Genomic DNA, 19290 nt, shown 5'->3' with positions numbered 1-19290 from the left:
TTAATTTAATATTTTATTTTAATTCTTGTTTTGTTATCAAATTAAGTGCTGTTGTTTTTGTTTTGTTTGTTATTAATTTGTATTTCTAGTAAAATTTCGGTTTGTTTTGTAATCAATTAAATTAATATAATAATATTTGTTTTCTTATTTCAGTTGCAATTTATTTTTTCGGTTTGTTTTATTTTTTATTATTATTTTGTTTGTAATTATTAAATTAAATTTGTTGTTTTTATAAATATAATTACTTGTATGTTTGTTGTTGTTGTTTTGTTATTTAATGTTTTATTTAAATTTTCTTGTTTTTGTTGTTGTTTTTATTATAAGTTACATATATAGTTTGTTGTTTGTTTTTTGGGGAGGTTTATTTTTTTATTATTTTATAATATGTACCATTATTATATAAGATTTTTTTGTTTGTTTTATTTTATTTTAATGTTTCATAAAATTATATTTTGCATTTGTATTATATAATATAATGTGTTTTATTTTCTTTTTTGTTTTGTTTGTATTTTTTTATAAAATTCTTCTTCTTCATTTCTAATTATATTATTATGTTCTCTGAATATTGTTGTTTTCTTTTTTTAATTATTTGTTTGGTTTTTGAAAACAAAATAAAAAATAATTGTTTGCAAAACCTCGAGTTCGAATGAAAAAATATATATTTTTATGTGTGTGTGTGGGTGAGTGGTGAGTTAAGAAGAAAGTGAGAAATTGTAAATTAATAAAGAAAAAGAGCGTTTAAAAGTAAATAACAATTTTGTGATCCTTTTGAATAATTCTGTGGGTACATGGTAAGGATCTTTCATTTCGAAATTAAAAATCATGACAAAAAAACTTCGTTAGCATATTTGAAAATAGTGGTCTAAAGTGAAAAAAAAAAAACAAATTGAGGGAGGCCAACACATGGCTGTTGTTGTTGTGTGTTTGAGGGTGTGGTGTGTTTAATGATACTCTATTTTTTACCAATGCACGGTAAATTAGGAAGTTCCATTCACTAGAGTTTCCTTCTTAGCCTGTGTGTGTTGTTGTTGTTGCTGTGGTGGTGGCTGTGATTGTTGTTGCGATTTTGGATGATCGTTTGCATGATTTTGTTGTTGGCGATTTTTATTACGTCTTGCTTTTGGCGGTTGATTTTGTGGCTGTTGTTGTTGCTGTGGCTGCTGTTGTTGCTGCTGCTGCATAGGTGGTTGCTGTTGCGTTGCATTATTATAACCGCCACCACCACCGCTACCACCAGATACCGCTTGCGGATCACCGCCCTTGTTTAATGCCACATTATTAGTATCCTTATTGTTGTTGCTGCTGCTATTATTGTTGTAGGCATTCTGTTTTGATCTGTCGGCAACATTTCCACCAGCTCCGCTACCGCCGCCGCCACCACCACCTGCATTATTTTTATCAGCATTATGTTGTGGTGGTTTACTATTTTGTTGGGATTTGTTGTTTGACATGCCAGAGTTCGCTGAAAGAAAAAAATTTCAATTTTTTATTTATTTGAATATAGAAAATGTATTCCAATAAGACTGCTACTGATGTTAATGACATCATACTCACTGTTATGGGGTACGTTGCTCTTTTGTCTTCGGCGTCTTCGTGAACTTCCCTCGAATGATGAATTACTTTCGGCTAAAATAGATATAGAGGAAATTAATATTGGATATTTCAACAACAACAATTTAAAAAAAAATTATTTAATATTTATAACATGGTTAAATAACAGGTCGAATGAAAAGTCCAAGGCCTAGCTTTCAAAGGTTCCGTACCCTACAAATTTTTCAATATCATTTTCAATAATTCCTTCATTCGTAGAATAGTGTATTCTCAACATAATTGTAGTTAATTCTTCTCCTACTAATGATTGAGACGGCTACACCATCCAGACCTTGGGTACTGACACGATCACTCTGGTTTGTCGTGGTAGTAGCTCCGAAGATTTGAATTGCTTCCTCAACCTGTTTGATAGGACTGTTGTGCCTCTGGACTCTGCATTCTTGAATTGCTTCCTCAACTTGCTTTATAAACCTGATGTGCCTATGGACATCTCTCTCCAGATCATGAAAATCTTTCTGACTTGCCTTGGTTATGGGTGCCTATCAATAAGGTGATAGCACCCAAGCAGATATTTCATCGACAACATGCTGTATTGACGCACACACAGGAAGGATATTCGTCTCTTTATGTAAGTGGTCTATTGGAGTCATGAGGAAACACCAGGGCGGCAGTCCTTAGGGCGGCATTCAAACAGGATTGAATATTTTTATATTGCATTGTACTATCGTTGGCGGCCTATCGCTGGGTAAATGACAAGGGTTCTTTGTCAGCTCTCCAAGTGCTACCGGCTAGCGACTTAAGAAACTTGTTCATGCTCCTAATCTTATAGCAGATAGGTGTGGCATACGAGGACGCCTTGTAAAGGCTATCCAATGTGATCTCTAGAATATTGTGGTAATTATTGGTGGAATTGTGATCCCATCGACAGCTCTCTCATCACCGTTGTCCACGTGTTAAATAGTGTGGCCGTTGATGTGGTCCACGAGGACTATTGGATTCTTAAAGAGACATTTTTTCCATTACATACTGGCATATCGATTTATACATTGTTAACAAGGTTTCTTTATCAGCTCCAGAAGTGCTGCCGACTTGCGACATGAGAACTTTGCTCCAGCTCCTGAACTTAAAGGTAGGCCCATATCCTCTGTCCATGTGGTAAACAGTGTGGTCGTTGATTTCGTATCACATACTCCTATATTCCTCGTCCGGAAAAAAATCAGCTATATCCATGATGTTTATTAGAGTCATGAGGAGAACGATGTTCCAGTCTTCCGTTGGCGGACCTCCCGTTGGGTGTAGTGGCGAATTTTTCCATATTCCTCGCCCGGAAAAAGTTGGCCGAACTGCTAACTCGAGAATAACTAAATTTTTCCGTGTAAATCTTAAATTGTTGGTCCTGACGGCATGATCGTACAAACGATCTTTCCGTCATCCGGTGAGCGTGGTATTTCAAAAAGGTAGAGGTTATACAGTTCTGGAGATATGACATCTTCTTTGGGAACTTCCTGTTTAATTCAACGGACATTCGACTTCTTATTTCTGAATTCCAAGTCCGACTGGCGTCCACACATATAATTTACGATCCAACGTTTCAAAGTTGACTGGAGGGCTGTTCACTCTGCATCTTTGAACAGCTTGACGGTAGAAAATGTCCAGCGTCACCTTAACTGTCCTATTACACGGCCTGTTCTGGTTAAGTCCTATGTGTGGAATGGAGTGCAAAACTGTTGTTGTGCTGTGCTGCTTTCGGAATCCGTGTTGATGATCAGCAATGCCTCAAGAGTCTTAGCTATTGGTGACAAAATTGAGATCGGCCTATATGACTCATCTTTGTTATCGTCCTTGCCTCAGTCCTCATATTTGCTTCAGTAGCAGTACCACTCGGTCTATTTTTCAAGCAAGCGGAAACAATTGGGGTGGCTAACGACAAATTGAGGAATTTGGTTAAGTACTCTACTCATGACTAATCCAGCTGCTTTAACATCACCACAAATATTCCATCCATATCAAGCACCATGCGCTTCTTATGGCACGTGTAACATCCTCCAGTGTAAATTGGGGTATTTGCTTCTCCATTTGCTCTGCCATCTTTGGGGTGCTCTAAAAACGGCAGATTAAAATAAATCGCGCACCTTTGTCATCTCTACGGCGCTAAACGAGACAGACGTCCAATCATCCTCCCTGGGTTCGAGAGCAACTTAACCGTTGCCCACAATTCACTCACAGCGGTACTGATGCTACAACACTTTAGATGTTTTAGCCAGTTGTTCCTCTTGCACAACCTCTTCCACAACCTCTCGTACAATCCTCTCTTAAAACGTTGTATCCATCACAACATTAAAAACTGCAGCTTCGTTTCCCGGATCGACGCGATCAATATACTTCTGTCACTCATAAAATCGACAATCTCATTTAATTGACGTTTCCACGATAGAGGGGTCTACGATCCGAAACTATCCGAGTCATACTCGGCCAACGTCTGTCACCTCAGCCCATTGTCTAAAAGCAATAGGGCTTCTACAACAACAACAATCTCATTGATCTTCTCTCGAAGTCCATCGCAGTTTAATTGGAGAATTGAGACATTATCAGAATTTTTGTTGAATGTATTATATTCCGACGACGACTGAGACACACTGGTAGATGCCAACACATCATTCCATAAATTCATTACTCCACACTGATATGGATCTTTTGTGGAATCGGTTCTGACAAACACTACAGAAAAATATCCGGGGTGTCTATCTATTTTTTCGGGTGACAGAGTCAATTTGGTATATTAATAGAGATTTATCGGATTGATAGAGATTTACTGTGCCGTAGAATCCGCTGTCATCGAATTGACTTTGTATAATCGACTTCCACCGTTTGATCAATTAACAACTATTTTTTTATCATTATAATAAACCTTAAATTACATACCTCTTTCAACGCTACTCTGTTCGCGAACTTCCTGTACATTTTCACTGTTTTGATTATAGTACTGGTGATCTCTGCCGTTTTGTTCATTACTACGATTGTTGCGTCTCTGGCCGCCTCGGCGATCACCTCCACGATAACCACCACCACCTCCGCTGTTGCGATCATTATAACGGTTATCGCCACGAGAGTTGTAATCATCGTCATCTCCACCGCCACCACGACGACCTGCAATTAAACAATGAAAACCTTTTATATATATCCTATATTTATTTGCACTCCGTGCTACATACCCTGATTGTAACGTTGATTGCCACCACCATTACCGCCACCACTGCGGCCTCGTCCACGTCCACGCGGACCACCCCGACTGGAACGAACTGATTCAATATCACTGCTATAACCACGTTCCGAGCGACGAGATGAGGGGAAATTTTGCACAGAACCCACAGAAGATTCTTGGATGGCTCGTAGTTGTTGATCAATTTCTAATTTGGCTAGGCGTAATTGTTCAACTTCCTACAAAAAACCAATAAGATATACAAAAATTATATTCCACGAATTCAAATTTCAAATTTTGTGCATGTGACCCACCTTCAAGTGCGCCAAATGATAGTCCAGCAATACTTTGGCATTAACAATACTTTCTACGGTACCAATGAACACAAATGGCACATGACCCGGTTCACGTTGTATATTAGTATCCGGCTCATCGTCACCAGCAATCTATATATGTTTGTTTATAGTTGACAGATGAGTTTTTTCGTTTTTGGAATATATAGAAGAGAATAGAAAAATGAATATTTTTAAAATCGATCCCGCTGCAATTGAAATGATTAATTACCACCTTAATTCGAAACACTCCACTTTTGTCGACAATCTCTTGTATTATGCGACCATTCTTGCCAATAACCTTACCAACCAAGTCGCGCGGTACATGAAATAATTCCTCGGCATATTCAAGCATGGCTCGGGCTCGCTGTACAGCTTCTTCGGATTCGCCAGTAATTTTAAATGTACACGATTTCTCTTCAAGCTCAATGTTGGTGACACCTTCCAGAAGGCGGGCGGCTTGAATATTCGAACCATGTGAACCGATGGCTAGACCCATTAAATCCTCACGCACCTGAAAGACATCAACGTGCCTAAGAGAGGCAGAAGGAATGGGTATTTAAATATGTAATTATTGTAAATATTTTTTGGATGAAAATGAGTTTGATGAGTAATGAAAAAAATGCACGGACATTTAGTATACACAGACACACACACTCACCCACGGTTAAGTAGTTTAGTTGATTTCAATTGGCGAGTAGCCTCTTCAGTATGTTTTAAAATCATATACTAAAAATATGGGAAGATAAAATAAGAGTTATATTAGATTTAAAGGTTATGACATTATATTTGAAAATATTTTTAAAGGGATCAATAATTAATTATAATTAAGAGATTTTTTTGGAATATTAAATATTTAGTCGTGCACAAGGATATGCACAAAGACATAATACACTGTACCACTGTTGGTATCCCAACAGATTTAGATATAGCTCCCATATATGTAAATAGTGCACTAAAGTCCCTATATATCTTTCGATTTGTACGAAATTTGGCATAGCGTACTGAAATAAGTCTAGAATGATGTGTGTTAAGTTTTCAGAAAATCGGCTCAGATTTAGATATAGTTCCCATATATAGTTTCGTCCGATTTTATGTAAATGGTGCATCAAAGTCCAGAAAGTTGGCATAGCGTACTGAATTGAGCCTAGAACGATGCGTGTTTAGTTTCGTGAAAATCGGTTCAGATTTAGATATAGCTCATATATATAGTTTTGTCCGATTTTATGTAAATGGTGCATAAAGTTCTATCGAAAAGGCGGAGTCTGTTAGGAGAGACATGTAGAATATACCCAAAGTGGTGAAGGGTATCATATAGTCGGCCCAGTCCGACTTTACTACTTTCCTTACTTGTTTGTTATTGCAAAATATTCAGTCTTAATTCCAGTTTGTTGTTTTTATAAAAACAAATATTTATTAGTGGGAAGTATGGCATTGTCCGTCAAGGGGTAAGGCAGGAAAAACTATACTTTCGGATCTCGCCACTGATCATCAGTTGCCTAAGTTTTTTGTTGGGATATTCTCCCTAGCACCTAATTATAGCTTCTTTACAAAATTGATAAGGATCACTGTCTAGCTCCCTACTCGATTCCTGGCTCATCCAACGCTTCAGCTAACATTTGCAGCATCACTCATCTTTAACTGTAACTGTGGTAACAGTGGTGGGTGCCTATCGGTAAGATGATGATTTGGATGGCTACTTCAATTACACCCAAAGTAGATGTTGCATGTACAACATGTTGTTGTGTTGGCGGACAACAAGGATCCTCGTCTCATCATGTATGTGGTCAATTGTTGTAGAGCAGACACCCTGATGCAGTCCTAAGGCGGTATTTTGGCAAGTTTCTTTGTCGGCTCCCCCATGTATCAGCTTGAGAACATTGTTCCTGATCCTGACTTTATTGCAAATAGCTATGACATGCGCGGACGATATGTAAAGTCTATCAAATGTGACCCCTGGAACCGTTGGGTATTTAGTGGTCGGAATTTTGGACCCATCCATCCGGACTAAGAGCCTTGCATGATTTTGTGCTTCTGATGGCACTTGCAACATCGCCCAACAACAAGTATCGTGGTTCCTACTCCACTTGAAGAGATCGTATACGACACAATACTTTTCTGTGCTCTACAAACTGCCGATTAAAATAATTCGCGCATCTGTTCGGATCTGCCATCTCATCCATGAGACAGATGTATGAGATGAGATCATCCTTCCTTCCAGGATTAAAGAGCGACTTAACCCTTAACCACAATTTAACAGTACTAATGTTACAACACGTCAGATGTTCTAGCTACCTTTTTCCGCTTGTGCTCGCCGACTAACCTGCGAATTTCGAGCATTGGTTCTCTGTTTTCTCCCGAATAAGGGGGGCGTTACCAACGTAACCTGTTTCTTTTCTAATTTTTATATGAAATTAAAAAAAAATGACTTGCTCTCTTACCTTTTGTAGTAAATTACGAAAATGCATATCTTTAAGCAAATTGGCGCGTTTCTCAGTCATATCCCATTTCGAAATCACAACTAATGCATTCAGATCGGGATTATAAACGCAAACGCCAGCGCATATAGTGCGTTGAAATTCCTTATGAATGTCTTCTTTTTGTGCTCTACAAGAAAATAATTCATTAATAAAGGTTATTAGTTTTAATTTATTTTCAATAACTTACTCCGCACGCAACTCTTCGGGTACCGGTATTGTGAACTGATAAAACGTTTTGGCTGTTATTGGCGGATTGAGATTCTTTGGACGCAGTCTTTCTAAATCCACTACCTCGGTATAGGGATGCTCTAAGCCGGGATATACAACAGCACAAATGTCGACATTTAGCATTTTCAAAACGCCCAGCCACCAACCGCAGGCTTCGCTGTTTGTGGGGCGCGTTAGAACCTCCACCTCTTGGCCCGGTTCATAGGCGGGAGGTTCCGATGGTTCGTTTGGTGGAAAGCGTACATTATTAAATGGGTATTTTTTGATTTCTGGAACTCTGCAAAAAATTTTAAACAAAAATGAGCATTTTCATTAGAAAAATTTAAAATAAAAAATAAATCTCAATTAAAACTCATTTCATTTGCAAATTCAATTCAATTAATTTGAACAATTTATGTAGCTGTCGCATATTATTTGAACATTAACATGATCGAAATATTAATGTGAACAACATAAATCTTGAGGACAGGTGTTAGGACACTTTCTCGCGTTGTGTGCCAATGGCCACCAAGCAGCCAACCGACAAACAACATGAAAGAAGCGTGCTTGCGCCTGCCATGTCACACACATTGGCGTCATAATGCTGTTGTCGCGTTCTTATTCAGTCGGTAGGTCGGTCAGGAATTCGCCACCAACCAACCATTCAAACATATAAATGTGTGTGTTCCTTACTATTTTCAAATATAATTTTCATTTCGATACGCAAGCCAGAAGCAAGAGCATCTTACTACTAGTAGTAGTCCTATGTGTATATGTCTAAGGAGGCCGTAATTGGCTTAGGGCCAAATAAAATATATTTTGTGTGTTTGGTTGTTGCTCGACATATCAACAACATTTTAATAGCGGCGAAAATAAATGCATTATCACACACAAACAAACACAGAGCAACAACTTATGAGGCATGAAGCACAAAACGGCAACAACAGCAGCAACAAACATTCTCATGTACCCAAAAACGCCGATTCAAGACGAATATGCGGAAATCAGAATTTATACTCATTTTAATACAGAAAAAAAAGAAATGCAAAAATGGCATACAATGCTATATTTTTAGGATTAATGGTTGTGTTGTTTCTCGTATAATGTTTTCAAACTAAATACGAGATTTGCTACCAATGAAGGAGGAGGATTTGTTTATGGGAAAGGGTGAAAGCTAAATGCATTGAATGATTCCTGCAAAGAGTCTTTTTATTTATTAAAAATCCGAAATTTCACATCACATCATTTAGTGCGGGACCTTTTGTGGAGGACAAGTCAAAATGAAAAGTGGGTCATAGAAAGGGAAGCTATTACACTTCGGTGAAGAATAAAAAAACTACGGTAATCATGTATCTACATCTTTCTACCGCTGACTGACCGCTGTTTACAAAAGATTGGTTGCCAAATGCATAAGACTAATGAGCAGAAAAATCGGAGATCGACGATTTATTGACGAGGCACCATTCTCGGAGGATAAGGGAGTTTATCCGATTATAAGGAAGTGACAAATTTTAAAGTTGTAACCCCTAGCAATGGAGACAGCTGAGAAACATAGATCTTTGAAAGCGCCTATGAAAGTCCCGAAGGCATTGGAATCCTCTATGCCTTAACGGTCTGGATTGATAGAATGCTGGAAAGCAGAATTTTCAATTCGTCTTGAAGAAATCTGTCGGCAGAGGTAAGCCATTGGAAGGGGTACTCTATCTCCTCTACTAAATTTTTCTGAGGTCTACTACCCGAGGCGTAGTTTTTTTCAAAAAAATTTTTCTGAGGCAACGCCTCTGATTGGCTTTAACATGTCGAAGTCCAGGCTTATTTTGGTCCCTCTTTCATCTCAATTGTGAACACTGACCTCCCCGCGGGGTCACCTGGGGTAGCTATTTTCATCACCCGTTGAAATGATGAGCTAATATGTGCCGCGTGTTCACCCATAACAACTATAAAAAATGGGTTGAGGCGTTAGTTGCCCACACTCGAAAAACCCCTCCTACTATGAAACAGCAAAGAAAAAAAAAACCAAACGACCCCCGCAAACGTATAAAGGATCACGATCTGCGAATCTACAGAACAGGCGCAGTTTTCGCTTTGGCGGATGTACTCAAGAAGTACACAGCCGATATTATTGCCTTACAGGAAATGCCATGGAAAGGGACAGGCGTAAGTAAATCAGACGATTACGCACTGTATTATAGCTGCCATGAAACGAGACATGAATTTGGTTGTGGATTTATGAGCGAATTGCTATAATCCGCATAAAAGCGAAGTTATTCTACATCAGTCTTATTTGTGCCCATGCACCGACCGAAGACAAAGAAGAGCATACCAAAGACATATTTTATGAGCGCCTAGAAACAGCATATGACCGCTGCCGCTAGGAGATGACCACCGTCGGAAAGTTCAGCCTCCACGAACAAACATCCGACAACGGCATGAGGTGGATTGACTTCGTGGCAGCAAAAAAGCTTGGTAGTTAGCAACACCAGATTCAAGCATGTTGATATACACAAAGCCACCTGGATTTCTCCTGATCAAGCAACGTGAAATCAAATTGACCATGTTGTGATAGACGGACGGCCTTCGTTTAGTATTTTAAGACTTTCGATCGATACGAGGAGCGAATATCGATTCGGACCATTACCTTGTGGCAGCCAAGGTTCGGACCCGTCTTAATGTAGCAGCAAAGGTGCTATCTAATGCAACACGGAAACTCGACGTCGAAAAGCTGCAAACACAACAGGTAGCAGAGGCCTACTCCGCACAACTAACCCACTTTCATGACGAAAACACTCCTTGTCCCGATTATAGTATAGAAGCACAATGGCAAAGAATTGCACACTCCCTACAAGCTGCACGAAAAGCAAAACTTGGGTACCAAAAACCACCACCAAGAAACACATGTTACGATCAGAAGTGTCGTAATGCTACTGGTGTGAAAAATGCAGCGTATAGGGCAAAAGAAGTAAGAAAAAGAAAAACGTGAGCGTGAGCAAATCGAGATGTACAAGAGTCAGAATGAAGTCCGGAAATTTTACCAACGAGCAAAACACCAAACCGAAGGTTTTGGTGCAGGCAGAAGCCGATGTGTGAGTCTGCCAAAGTGGGTCTGACAGTGCTTGGCGAGAAGATCAAGGTGTAGATTCGGACTCGGATGTTTTATATACCTCGGTACTTCATAAACTAAACTAATAACATCAGCAGATTAGTGTTGGCCAAGAGAGATGCTACTATGCTCTGAGTAAGCAATTCTAGTGCAAGGCTTCCTCTCGCCATACCAAACTCAAACTCTACAAGACGCTGATACTATTCGTGCTTTTGTATGGAACAGAAGCATTGGTACTTGCGCAAGCAAATTAGACAGCTCTTGGAGTGTTTGAGAGATAAATTCTCCGGATGATCTATGGACCGTGAATATCGCCGTCGAATGAACCATGAGCTGTACCATCTATTCTTGGACATCGACATATTCAGACAGGTCATGTTGTCAGAATAGATAAGGAAGCCCCAGCCCAAAAGGCATATAAAAGCGAACCAGCTGATGTTTCACGCAGAAGGGGAAGGCCACGAATCCGATGGTAAGATAAAGTCGAAAACAACATCTTAAAACATGGTCTTTCAAATTGGATGAGCTGCGCACAAGTCCGACGCGCCTATAAATCTTTTTAGCTCTTGCCCCCTGAGCAAGAATATTTATAATTTTTATGGCAAAGGACATACCTCTTGACATGTGGGCCTTCAAAGTCTCGAAAATGTATATACTTATAGCATTGTCATTTTTGGAACGATGAATATAATATCGATATCACTGTCAAACTTTGAAGATACGAGGATTTGACTCCTCCATATTTATAAGTGATCTATTCGGATCATGATAAGATGACATTCTGTCGCAATAGATAAAGCGAAATTCTGGAAAAGTGGGTCACACATGCGTCGCTTATTTTACCGCAAACCAGCTCTAAATATATATCTACATCAATATTTTAAATTGAATTCTATAAAATAATAAATCTGCATAGGCCATAATTAACCAATTTGAAATGTGTGATCATTGAAATAGAGTTATAAGAGCACGTGTTCAAATCAAATATTCAACAATAAAACGATTAATCTTGTCATTAAAATTGTTCTTAGCACTTTCTCTATATTATTTCTACCAAATACCCAAAAATAATTTATGAAGAAAGCATCATGTATACACGCATATTCACATGTAGTGCCTGTCTAACAAGCAAACAGTAATGGGTATTTTATGAGATATATGAAAGTGTAAATCGAGCATTTCATGTGACGGTTTAGTTGTTGTTTTTTTTCTATGCTGCTGCAATTTACATTTCTTTGCCAATATTTGCTACAATTGATATATTTTCTATTCGGTTGTTGTTGTAGGATTTTTTAGGACAAAATATGTACGATCAACATACACCGAGGTAATTTGTTTGGTAATGTAATAACATATAGAAATACTACTTACCCATCAACCTTGCAACATACACCATCATCATGTACACTTTTTACCATACCCTGAAAGAGAAAAACAAAATAAATATATTTTTAATTTGCGATATATGTACATACGCATATAAAGTGATATGGGTATGTATATGAAGAAAACTATTTTTGGAAATATGTTTTTGAAATATGAGACAAATTATAAAAAGAAATAAATTTTAAATATAAAACGAAAAATATAGATTTTGGGAGGAATACACCTAACAAAAAATACTAAGGGTCCAGATGAGGATCATTGGCGAGATCCGAAACTATATTCATAACTACCACTAATAAATATTTGTTTTTATAAAGTATTTTGCAATAACAAATTTATATATTTTTTTAGCAGTTCTAAATTAGATGAAAATGATAAGATAATTACGTCTTCTTATTGGAACCAAAAATCCTTCTAATACAATAAAATTTCTTCTGATAGAATGGCCGGAGGACATTTTTAATCGTGAGTAAAAATGTCGACATTTGTGTTTTTGGTTGCTATATTCCCGTTTCCATATTCATGTCGTCTTGAATGAAGGATTGATAAGCTTCGCTCGTGTAATAATTTTATCAATCTGAAATACCCTTGATATGGGGGATTCCTCACAAAATTAAGTGTTTTGTGTCATTGATTGTACTCAATTGGATATATTTATATATACTTCTTTATATCGGATGCCTTTGTCGTGGGGTATTATTTTCGTGCGTTTTCTTGTCTACAGTAATCACTGTTCGACCTGACAGACTTTAAAGTTAAAAACTGTAAACAGAACCGCTGTCCGTCTGTGAAGACCTATAGCTTCTTCCTAATCCGTCAACGCGGAATTATCCCAGATGTCGGAAAGGATGAAAGTTATTCTTGTGTGATCAGTTTTTGCTAGCATTGAGGAATGTCAAAGACGGGTTGATGTCGACTATGGCATATCATCCATACCATGGTAAGTAATACAACATGTCGAGGTACATAGACCGAAACAAAGCTTCGTTCGCTATCTTTTGAAATAATGGTGATTTTATAGAACATGTTGAGGTAACCTTTACTTAGCTGGCTTATGACAGAACGGTTGTTCCATAAGCCAAGCTTAAAAACAGATTTCCAGGCGCGTCGGTCTTGTGCGCATTTCATTCAATTTGAAAGACAATCTACCGAGATGTTGTCTTCTTCTTGATTTTTCCATCGGATTCGTGGCCTTCTCCTTCTATGTGAACCATTACTTGGCTCGCTTTTATATGCCTTTTGAGCTGGGCATCTTCGTCCATTCGCACAAGATGCTCTAGCCAACGTAGTTGCAGCTCGATCCGTCTGACTATGTCGATGTCCGATAAAAAAACGTATAGCTCAAGGTTCATTCGACGGCGATATTCACCTTCGACGCAGAATTTTTCTTTCAAACACTCAAAGAGCTGCCACATCTGATTGCGCAGATCCATACAACAGCACGGGTAATATCAGCGTCTTGTAGAGTGTGAGTTTGGTCTGGCGAGAGGTGGCCTTGCTTTTGAGTTGCTTACCCGGACCATGGTAGCATCTGTTGGTCAACACTATTCTCCTCCGGATTGCAAAGCTGATGTTATTAGTTTTGTTTATGGCGGTACCGAGGAATATAAAGTCGTTCATTACCTCGATGCTGTAGATTTCAAGTTCCACAGTTGGTCCGAGTCCTGCGCGTTAATACCATCAGCTTGGTCTTTGCGCCATTTACTGCCAGACCCACTTTGGCAGACTCCTTCTTAATTCGTTCAAAGGTGGCTGTTACCGCTCGCAATGTTCGACTCATGATGTCGATGTCATTGGCGTAGGCGAGTAACATATGTTGTTTGGTGTACAGAGTGCAATTTCTGTTCACATTTCCATCTCGTATGAACACTTCCAGCAGGATGTTAAAAAGGTCACACGACAAACTATCACCTTGTCTGAATCCTCGTTCGACATTGGAGGGCTCCGAAATGTCCTTTCCTGCTGACATTGTGTCAGTTAAAGTTATCCTGCATAGCCGTATTAATTTTGAAGGAATGCCAAACGCGGGCATGGCTTTAAACACCTCTGGACGGATAGGGCTGCCGAATGCGGCTTTTTAGTCGACGGTGGAATGTGTCGATGTGTTTTTCGTGGGGTTTTCCAGGATCTGGCGCAGAGTGGAAATCTGGTCATTGGTGGTCAATCTGGTCTGAAGCCGCATTGGTATGGTCCAATAATGTCATTGACCATTGGCTTCCGTTGTTCACACAGCACACTGGATAGCACTTTATATGCGGTGGGGAGGAAACGTATTCTTCTATAGTTGGCACATATCGTCTTGTCTGATTTTTTGTACACGGCACAGGTTCCAATCATTGGACATGCATTCCTCTAGCCAAATTGTACAAATGAGCTGGTGCATGCTCCTGACCAACATCTGACTACCGGTCTTGTCTGTATCTGTCACCAGGTTTCCATCATCATTACTACAGGGGATTGTGCCTGCGTCAACGCCTTCGGTTTGGTTTTTTATTCATTGGTAAAATTTCCTGTACATCTCGATTTGCTCACGCTAACGTTTTTCTTGTTCTTTCTTCTTTTTTCTGAAAAAATATTTCTCCTCTCTCCTATTCCCCCGATAATTCTATCTTGCATTGCGTGTTTCTACTGTCTGCAGAGTTGCCCTATACGTTGCGTTTTTCACATCAGTAGCATTACGACACCCCTGATTGTATCATGGGTTTCTTCATGGTGGTTTTTGGTATCTAAGTGTTGCTTTTGCTGCAGTTTGTAGGGCAATTATTGGCATTGTGCTTCTGATTGGAACGAGTGCCAATGATCCTTGGGCTTAACCAAAAACGGGTTTCGGGTCTCCTCCCCTGAAGGATGACCCCCTAACGCTGGGGTGTTACGCAAAAGTGTGCCTATTAGTTGTCAACGCTTTGTAGTCAGGGTATCGAAAAAGGAAAAAAAGTCTTCGACTAAAAAATGTTGACATGGCCCCTTCAGCTTCAAATGTTACCAGAGCAAATCTCCATTAAAAATCTGAACTTAGACTTTTCATACAGTGCACAAAGGACTTTAACTATGGTTCTCCCTAAATCATATCAACAGACCGAGTGAACCCCGCATTCCTTAACCTTATTGAGGAATGCGGAATTTTTTACTTGAGACAAGAACACATTCCGGGAGACATATGGAACGACACCCCCACTACGGAAGAGAATGGCAATGTTGACAATATTGTCATTAGAGTCCCAACTCCAAATCGGAAGGGGTCGTTAGATATGAAACAAAAAGATGCTGACCTCTATATGGTGGAATGTCCCGTTCCTGTGTCGGGGATGGTTTATGTGAACCACCGAAGACAAAGCGTAACAATTTCAAAAAAACATTGGTATCCCCGCTGCTGGGTACCATGCCTGAAAATTTAATATTCAAAGAGGGCCTAGAAAGGTATAAAAGGGGTTTTTTGCCAAAAGGTACGACGATCAAGCAAATCCACCCTTCTTTTGGACTCCAAAAAATATTTTTAAATAAATCTACGCATCTTTTGGACTTCTAAAAATATTTTAAAATAAATCCATGCTTCTTTTGGACTCCAAAAAATATTTTTAAATAAATCTACGCATCTTTTGGACTTCTAAAAATATTTTAAAATAAATCCATGCTTCTTTTGGACTTCAAAAAATATGTTCAAGTAAATCAAAGCCTAATGTAGATTTTCAAAAAATTTTTAAATAAATCCACGCCTAATGTGGATCTTCAAAAAAGATTTAAATAAATCCACGCTTCTTTTGGACTTCAAAAAAAAAAATAAATCCACGCCTAATGCAGCTCTTCAAAAGATATTTTAAAAAATCCACGCCTCTCTTGGTTATTAACATATTCTTAGGCCTTCAACAGGAAACTCCTCTCTTGGGTAATAACAAATCAATCAGTTTTGCAGAAATTAGTCTTTCAAATATTTTTTTGTTTTTTTTTTTTTGGGTGTTAGAACATTCAAATTACAAATATTAATATCACCCATTGTGTGTTGTCGTATACGAACTATCCACCATGTTCAAAGTCTTAAATAGCATTCTCCCCATTCCTAGTACCCACACCACACCTCCTTTTCACACCTTCATTTTTGTTTTAATTATTACATATTATTATTTAGCCTGTCTATTTATCATTCGTTGGTTTTCAAATTGAAAGGGAAAATCAATGCAAAAAAAGCACACAACAATGGAGATATACCGACGAAAAAATGTTCACGAAAAAAAAAAATAAACAAAACATTCAGCAGCAGGCAAAGTGAAGCCAAAGCCCATATAAAAACAAAAAAATAAAGCTACGAAAAAATGTAAATTAGTTTTCATCTAAAAAGGCATCAACATCATCATCACCGTCGTTATCGTCGGTGGCAACAGAAGCAGCAGTGGCAGCGCCAATGCCAACAAGCCCTCCTCATAGAGAAAGAATGCGCGCGCCAGCTAGACCAACCGACACAGAAGTAAAAAAAAACACCGACAGCAGAAGCGGTGGCGACGATAGCATCATCAGTCAGGAAACTCAGTCAGCCAACCAACCCGTCCCATCCAGCCCCAAATAAGACAACAATACAACATGTAAACAATGCCGTACAACAAAAACCACAAATGGCTTGAAAAAAAATGTTTTCAATAAAAATACAGAATGCAAAAAACAAACGTAGAAGAAGACATAAAAACACTCTAAAAGAGAATTTGCAACAAAAAGTGGTAAATAAAAAAGAATTTTTTACAAAAACAGAACATGAAATAAAAACAAGCTGAAAGGAAACAAACGAAATGTTGCAAACAAAATACGAAAAGTTCACCAGAGCTAATATGACATGGAGCAGAGCAGAGGAGGAGGACCACCAAGTGTTCTAAATTGCGGCGAAGTCAACAACGTTGAGAACGATGTCGGCAGTTTAATGATGATGACATAAACCCAAAGCTGCAGAGGTGTAGTGTCGAACTAGTGATATGCATATATTGGGATGATGGGGAAGATTTTTTCAAGGACCATAAGAATATTTTTTCAAGTCATCAACAAGGCGTGGATTTTTTAAAGAAGACTTTTTTCAAGTCATCAACAAGGCGTGAATTTTTTAAAGTAGACTTTTTCAAGTCATCAACAAGGCGTGGATTTTTTAAAGAAGACTTTTTTCAAGTCATCTACAAGGCGTGGATTTTTTAAAGAAGACTTTTTTCAAGTCATCTACAAGACGTGGATTTTTTAAAGAAGGCTTTTTTCAAGTCATCAACAAGGCGTGGATTTTTTTAAAGACTTTTTTCACGTCATCAACAAGGCGTGGATTTTTTTTAAAGAAGACTTTTTTCAAGTCATCAACAAGGCGTGGATTTTTTTTAAAGAAGACTTTTTTCATGTCATCAACAAGGCGTGGATTTTTTTAAAGAAGACTTTTTTCAAGTCTTCAACAAGGCGTGGATTTTTTTTTAAAGAAGACTTTTTTTCAAGTCATCAACAAGGCGTGGATTTTTTTTTAAAGAAGACTTTTTTCAAGTCTTCAACAAGGCGTGGATTTTTTTTAAAGAAGACTTTTTTCATGTCATCAACAAGGCGTGGATTTTTTTTTAAAGAAGACTTTTTTCAAGTCACCAACAGTCATTCTTCGCTTCGAGGTAGTCAAAGATTTTATGTACCGCCATAGACAAAACGAATGACTTCAGTTTTGGAATTCGGAGAAGGATAGTGATGGCCAACAGATGCTACTATGATCTGAGCAAACAACTCCAAAGCAAGGCCACCTCCCGCCAGACCAAACTCTCACTTCACAAAACGCTGATACTACCCGTGCTATTATATGGATCTGAAGCATGGGTACTTGCAAGCAGATGAGGCAGCTCTTGGAGTGTTTGAGAGTAAAATTCCCCGAAATATCTATGGGTCGATCTGCGTTGACGGTGAATATCGCCGTCGAATTAACTATGAGTGGTACCAGCTATTCTCGGACATAGACATTGTTAGACGTATTGAGTTGCAGCTACTACGTTGGCTAGGTCATGTTGTGAGAATGAATGATGGTGCCTCAACCCAAAAGGCATATAAAAGCGAACCAGCTGATGGTTCACGCAGAAGGGGAAGGCCAAGAATACGTTGGAAAAGACCGACGCGCCTGGAAATCTTGAATGATAATATAAATGACGGAATTTTTATAAAAAATATTTTTTCAATGACTATCAAAAGGCCTGTATTTTTATACATTTGTTTAGCGACTACAAATTCAATCATATTTTTTCCGACACATGAATTTAGATTCCCCCCCCCCCCCAACATGTAAAAACCCACGCCACTGTTTCGATAATAAAAATAGAGAGAATATCTACGTCAGACATAAGCAGCTAGTTAGGCTAAGCCATAAAACTAGCCACACATAAACAAACAACACCCAAAAAACACAAGAGCCGAACGACGATAACAAGAACAAATAGTAAAAAAATATAATTCAATTCAAATATTTCAAAAAAAAAAAAAAAAAATTCCAATAATTAGTTTTCTACATAATTTACTAGTATAGTTTAACTTTAATCAATAGCAACAACTTACCTTATAATAGGCACCATTATCGAGCCGAACTTCTACTACTAAATCATCCATGGTGATGTCGCCGCTGACGCTGTTGGCAATGATGATGACAGTAGTTGATGTTCACAAAGAGAGAACGAACACACAAACAAACAATAAGCGGGTGGAATATATAAAACGATATTCAGAATGATTTGATGTTTGATGATATATTTGTTCTGCCGCTGTTGCTGACGATGTTTTAATTGATGATGATCTATTACGGAATACTGGATTTTTTGTTGTTTTTTTACGTCTGACAAGCAGTTGTAGGAGTTGGTTGCGGAAAGAGGTAGAAAAGGTTGATAATTATGAACTTCTTCAGAGAGCAATAATAGAAAAAACACAGCGACGACAACTATATGATGACGACAGTGTAGTGTTGCAACGTTATTTGAATTTGTTTGCGGTTCTTCCCCCAAATAAGCAAAAAAATTAATGGTGCTAAAAATTCTTATCGAAGCGTAATTCTTTGAG

At 38.3% G+C, this 19290-nt stretch overlaps 1 protein-coding gene across 1 annotated transcript; it reads right to left on the bottom strand.

The window, feature by feature from the left end:
* Positions 1 to 962: 962 nt before the first annotated feature.
* Positions 963 to 18894, bottom strand: LOC133321310 (fragile X messenger ribonucleoprotein 1 homolog). The gene is made up of 11 exons (XM_061530403.1): positions 18796 to 18894; positions 12241 to 12290; positions 7750 to 8067; positions 7524 to 7689; positions 5744 to 5811; positions 5315 to 5615; positions 5065 to 5196; positions 4764 to 4989; positions 4474 to 4698; positions 1555 to 1626; positions 963 to 1462 (listed from the first exon to the last, which is right to left on the bottom strand). Exons 1-11 carry the CDS (start codon positions 18844 to 18846, stop codon positions 978 to 980), a joined length of 2094 nt encoding a protein of 697 aa, XP_061386387.1. The 5' UTR covers positions 18847 to 18894; the 3' UTR covers positions 963 to 977.
* Between the last annotated feature and the right edge of the window lie 396 nt (positions 18895 to 19290).

The sequence above is a fragment of the Musca vetustissima genome, unplaced genomic scaffold (assembly GCF_032173495.1).
Source record: "Musca vetustissima isolate MV318-11 ecotype Yass unplaced genomic scaffold, APGP_CSIRO_Mvet_v1 utg33308, whole genome shotgun sequence".
Classification (NCBI taxonomy): Eukaryota; Metazoa; Arthropoda; class Insecta; order Diptera; family Muscidae; genus Musca; species Musca vetustissima.
Note: the sequence above shows the minus strand (reverse complement) of the source record. Positions and strands in the feature narration are given on the sequence as shown.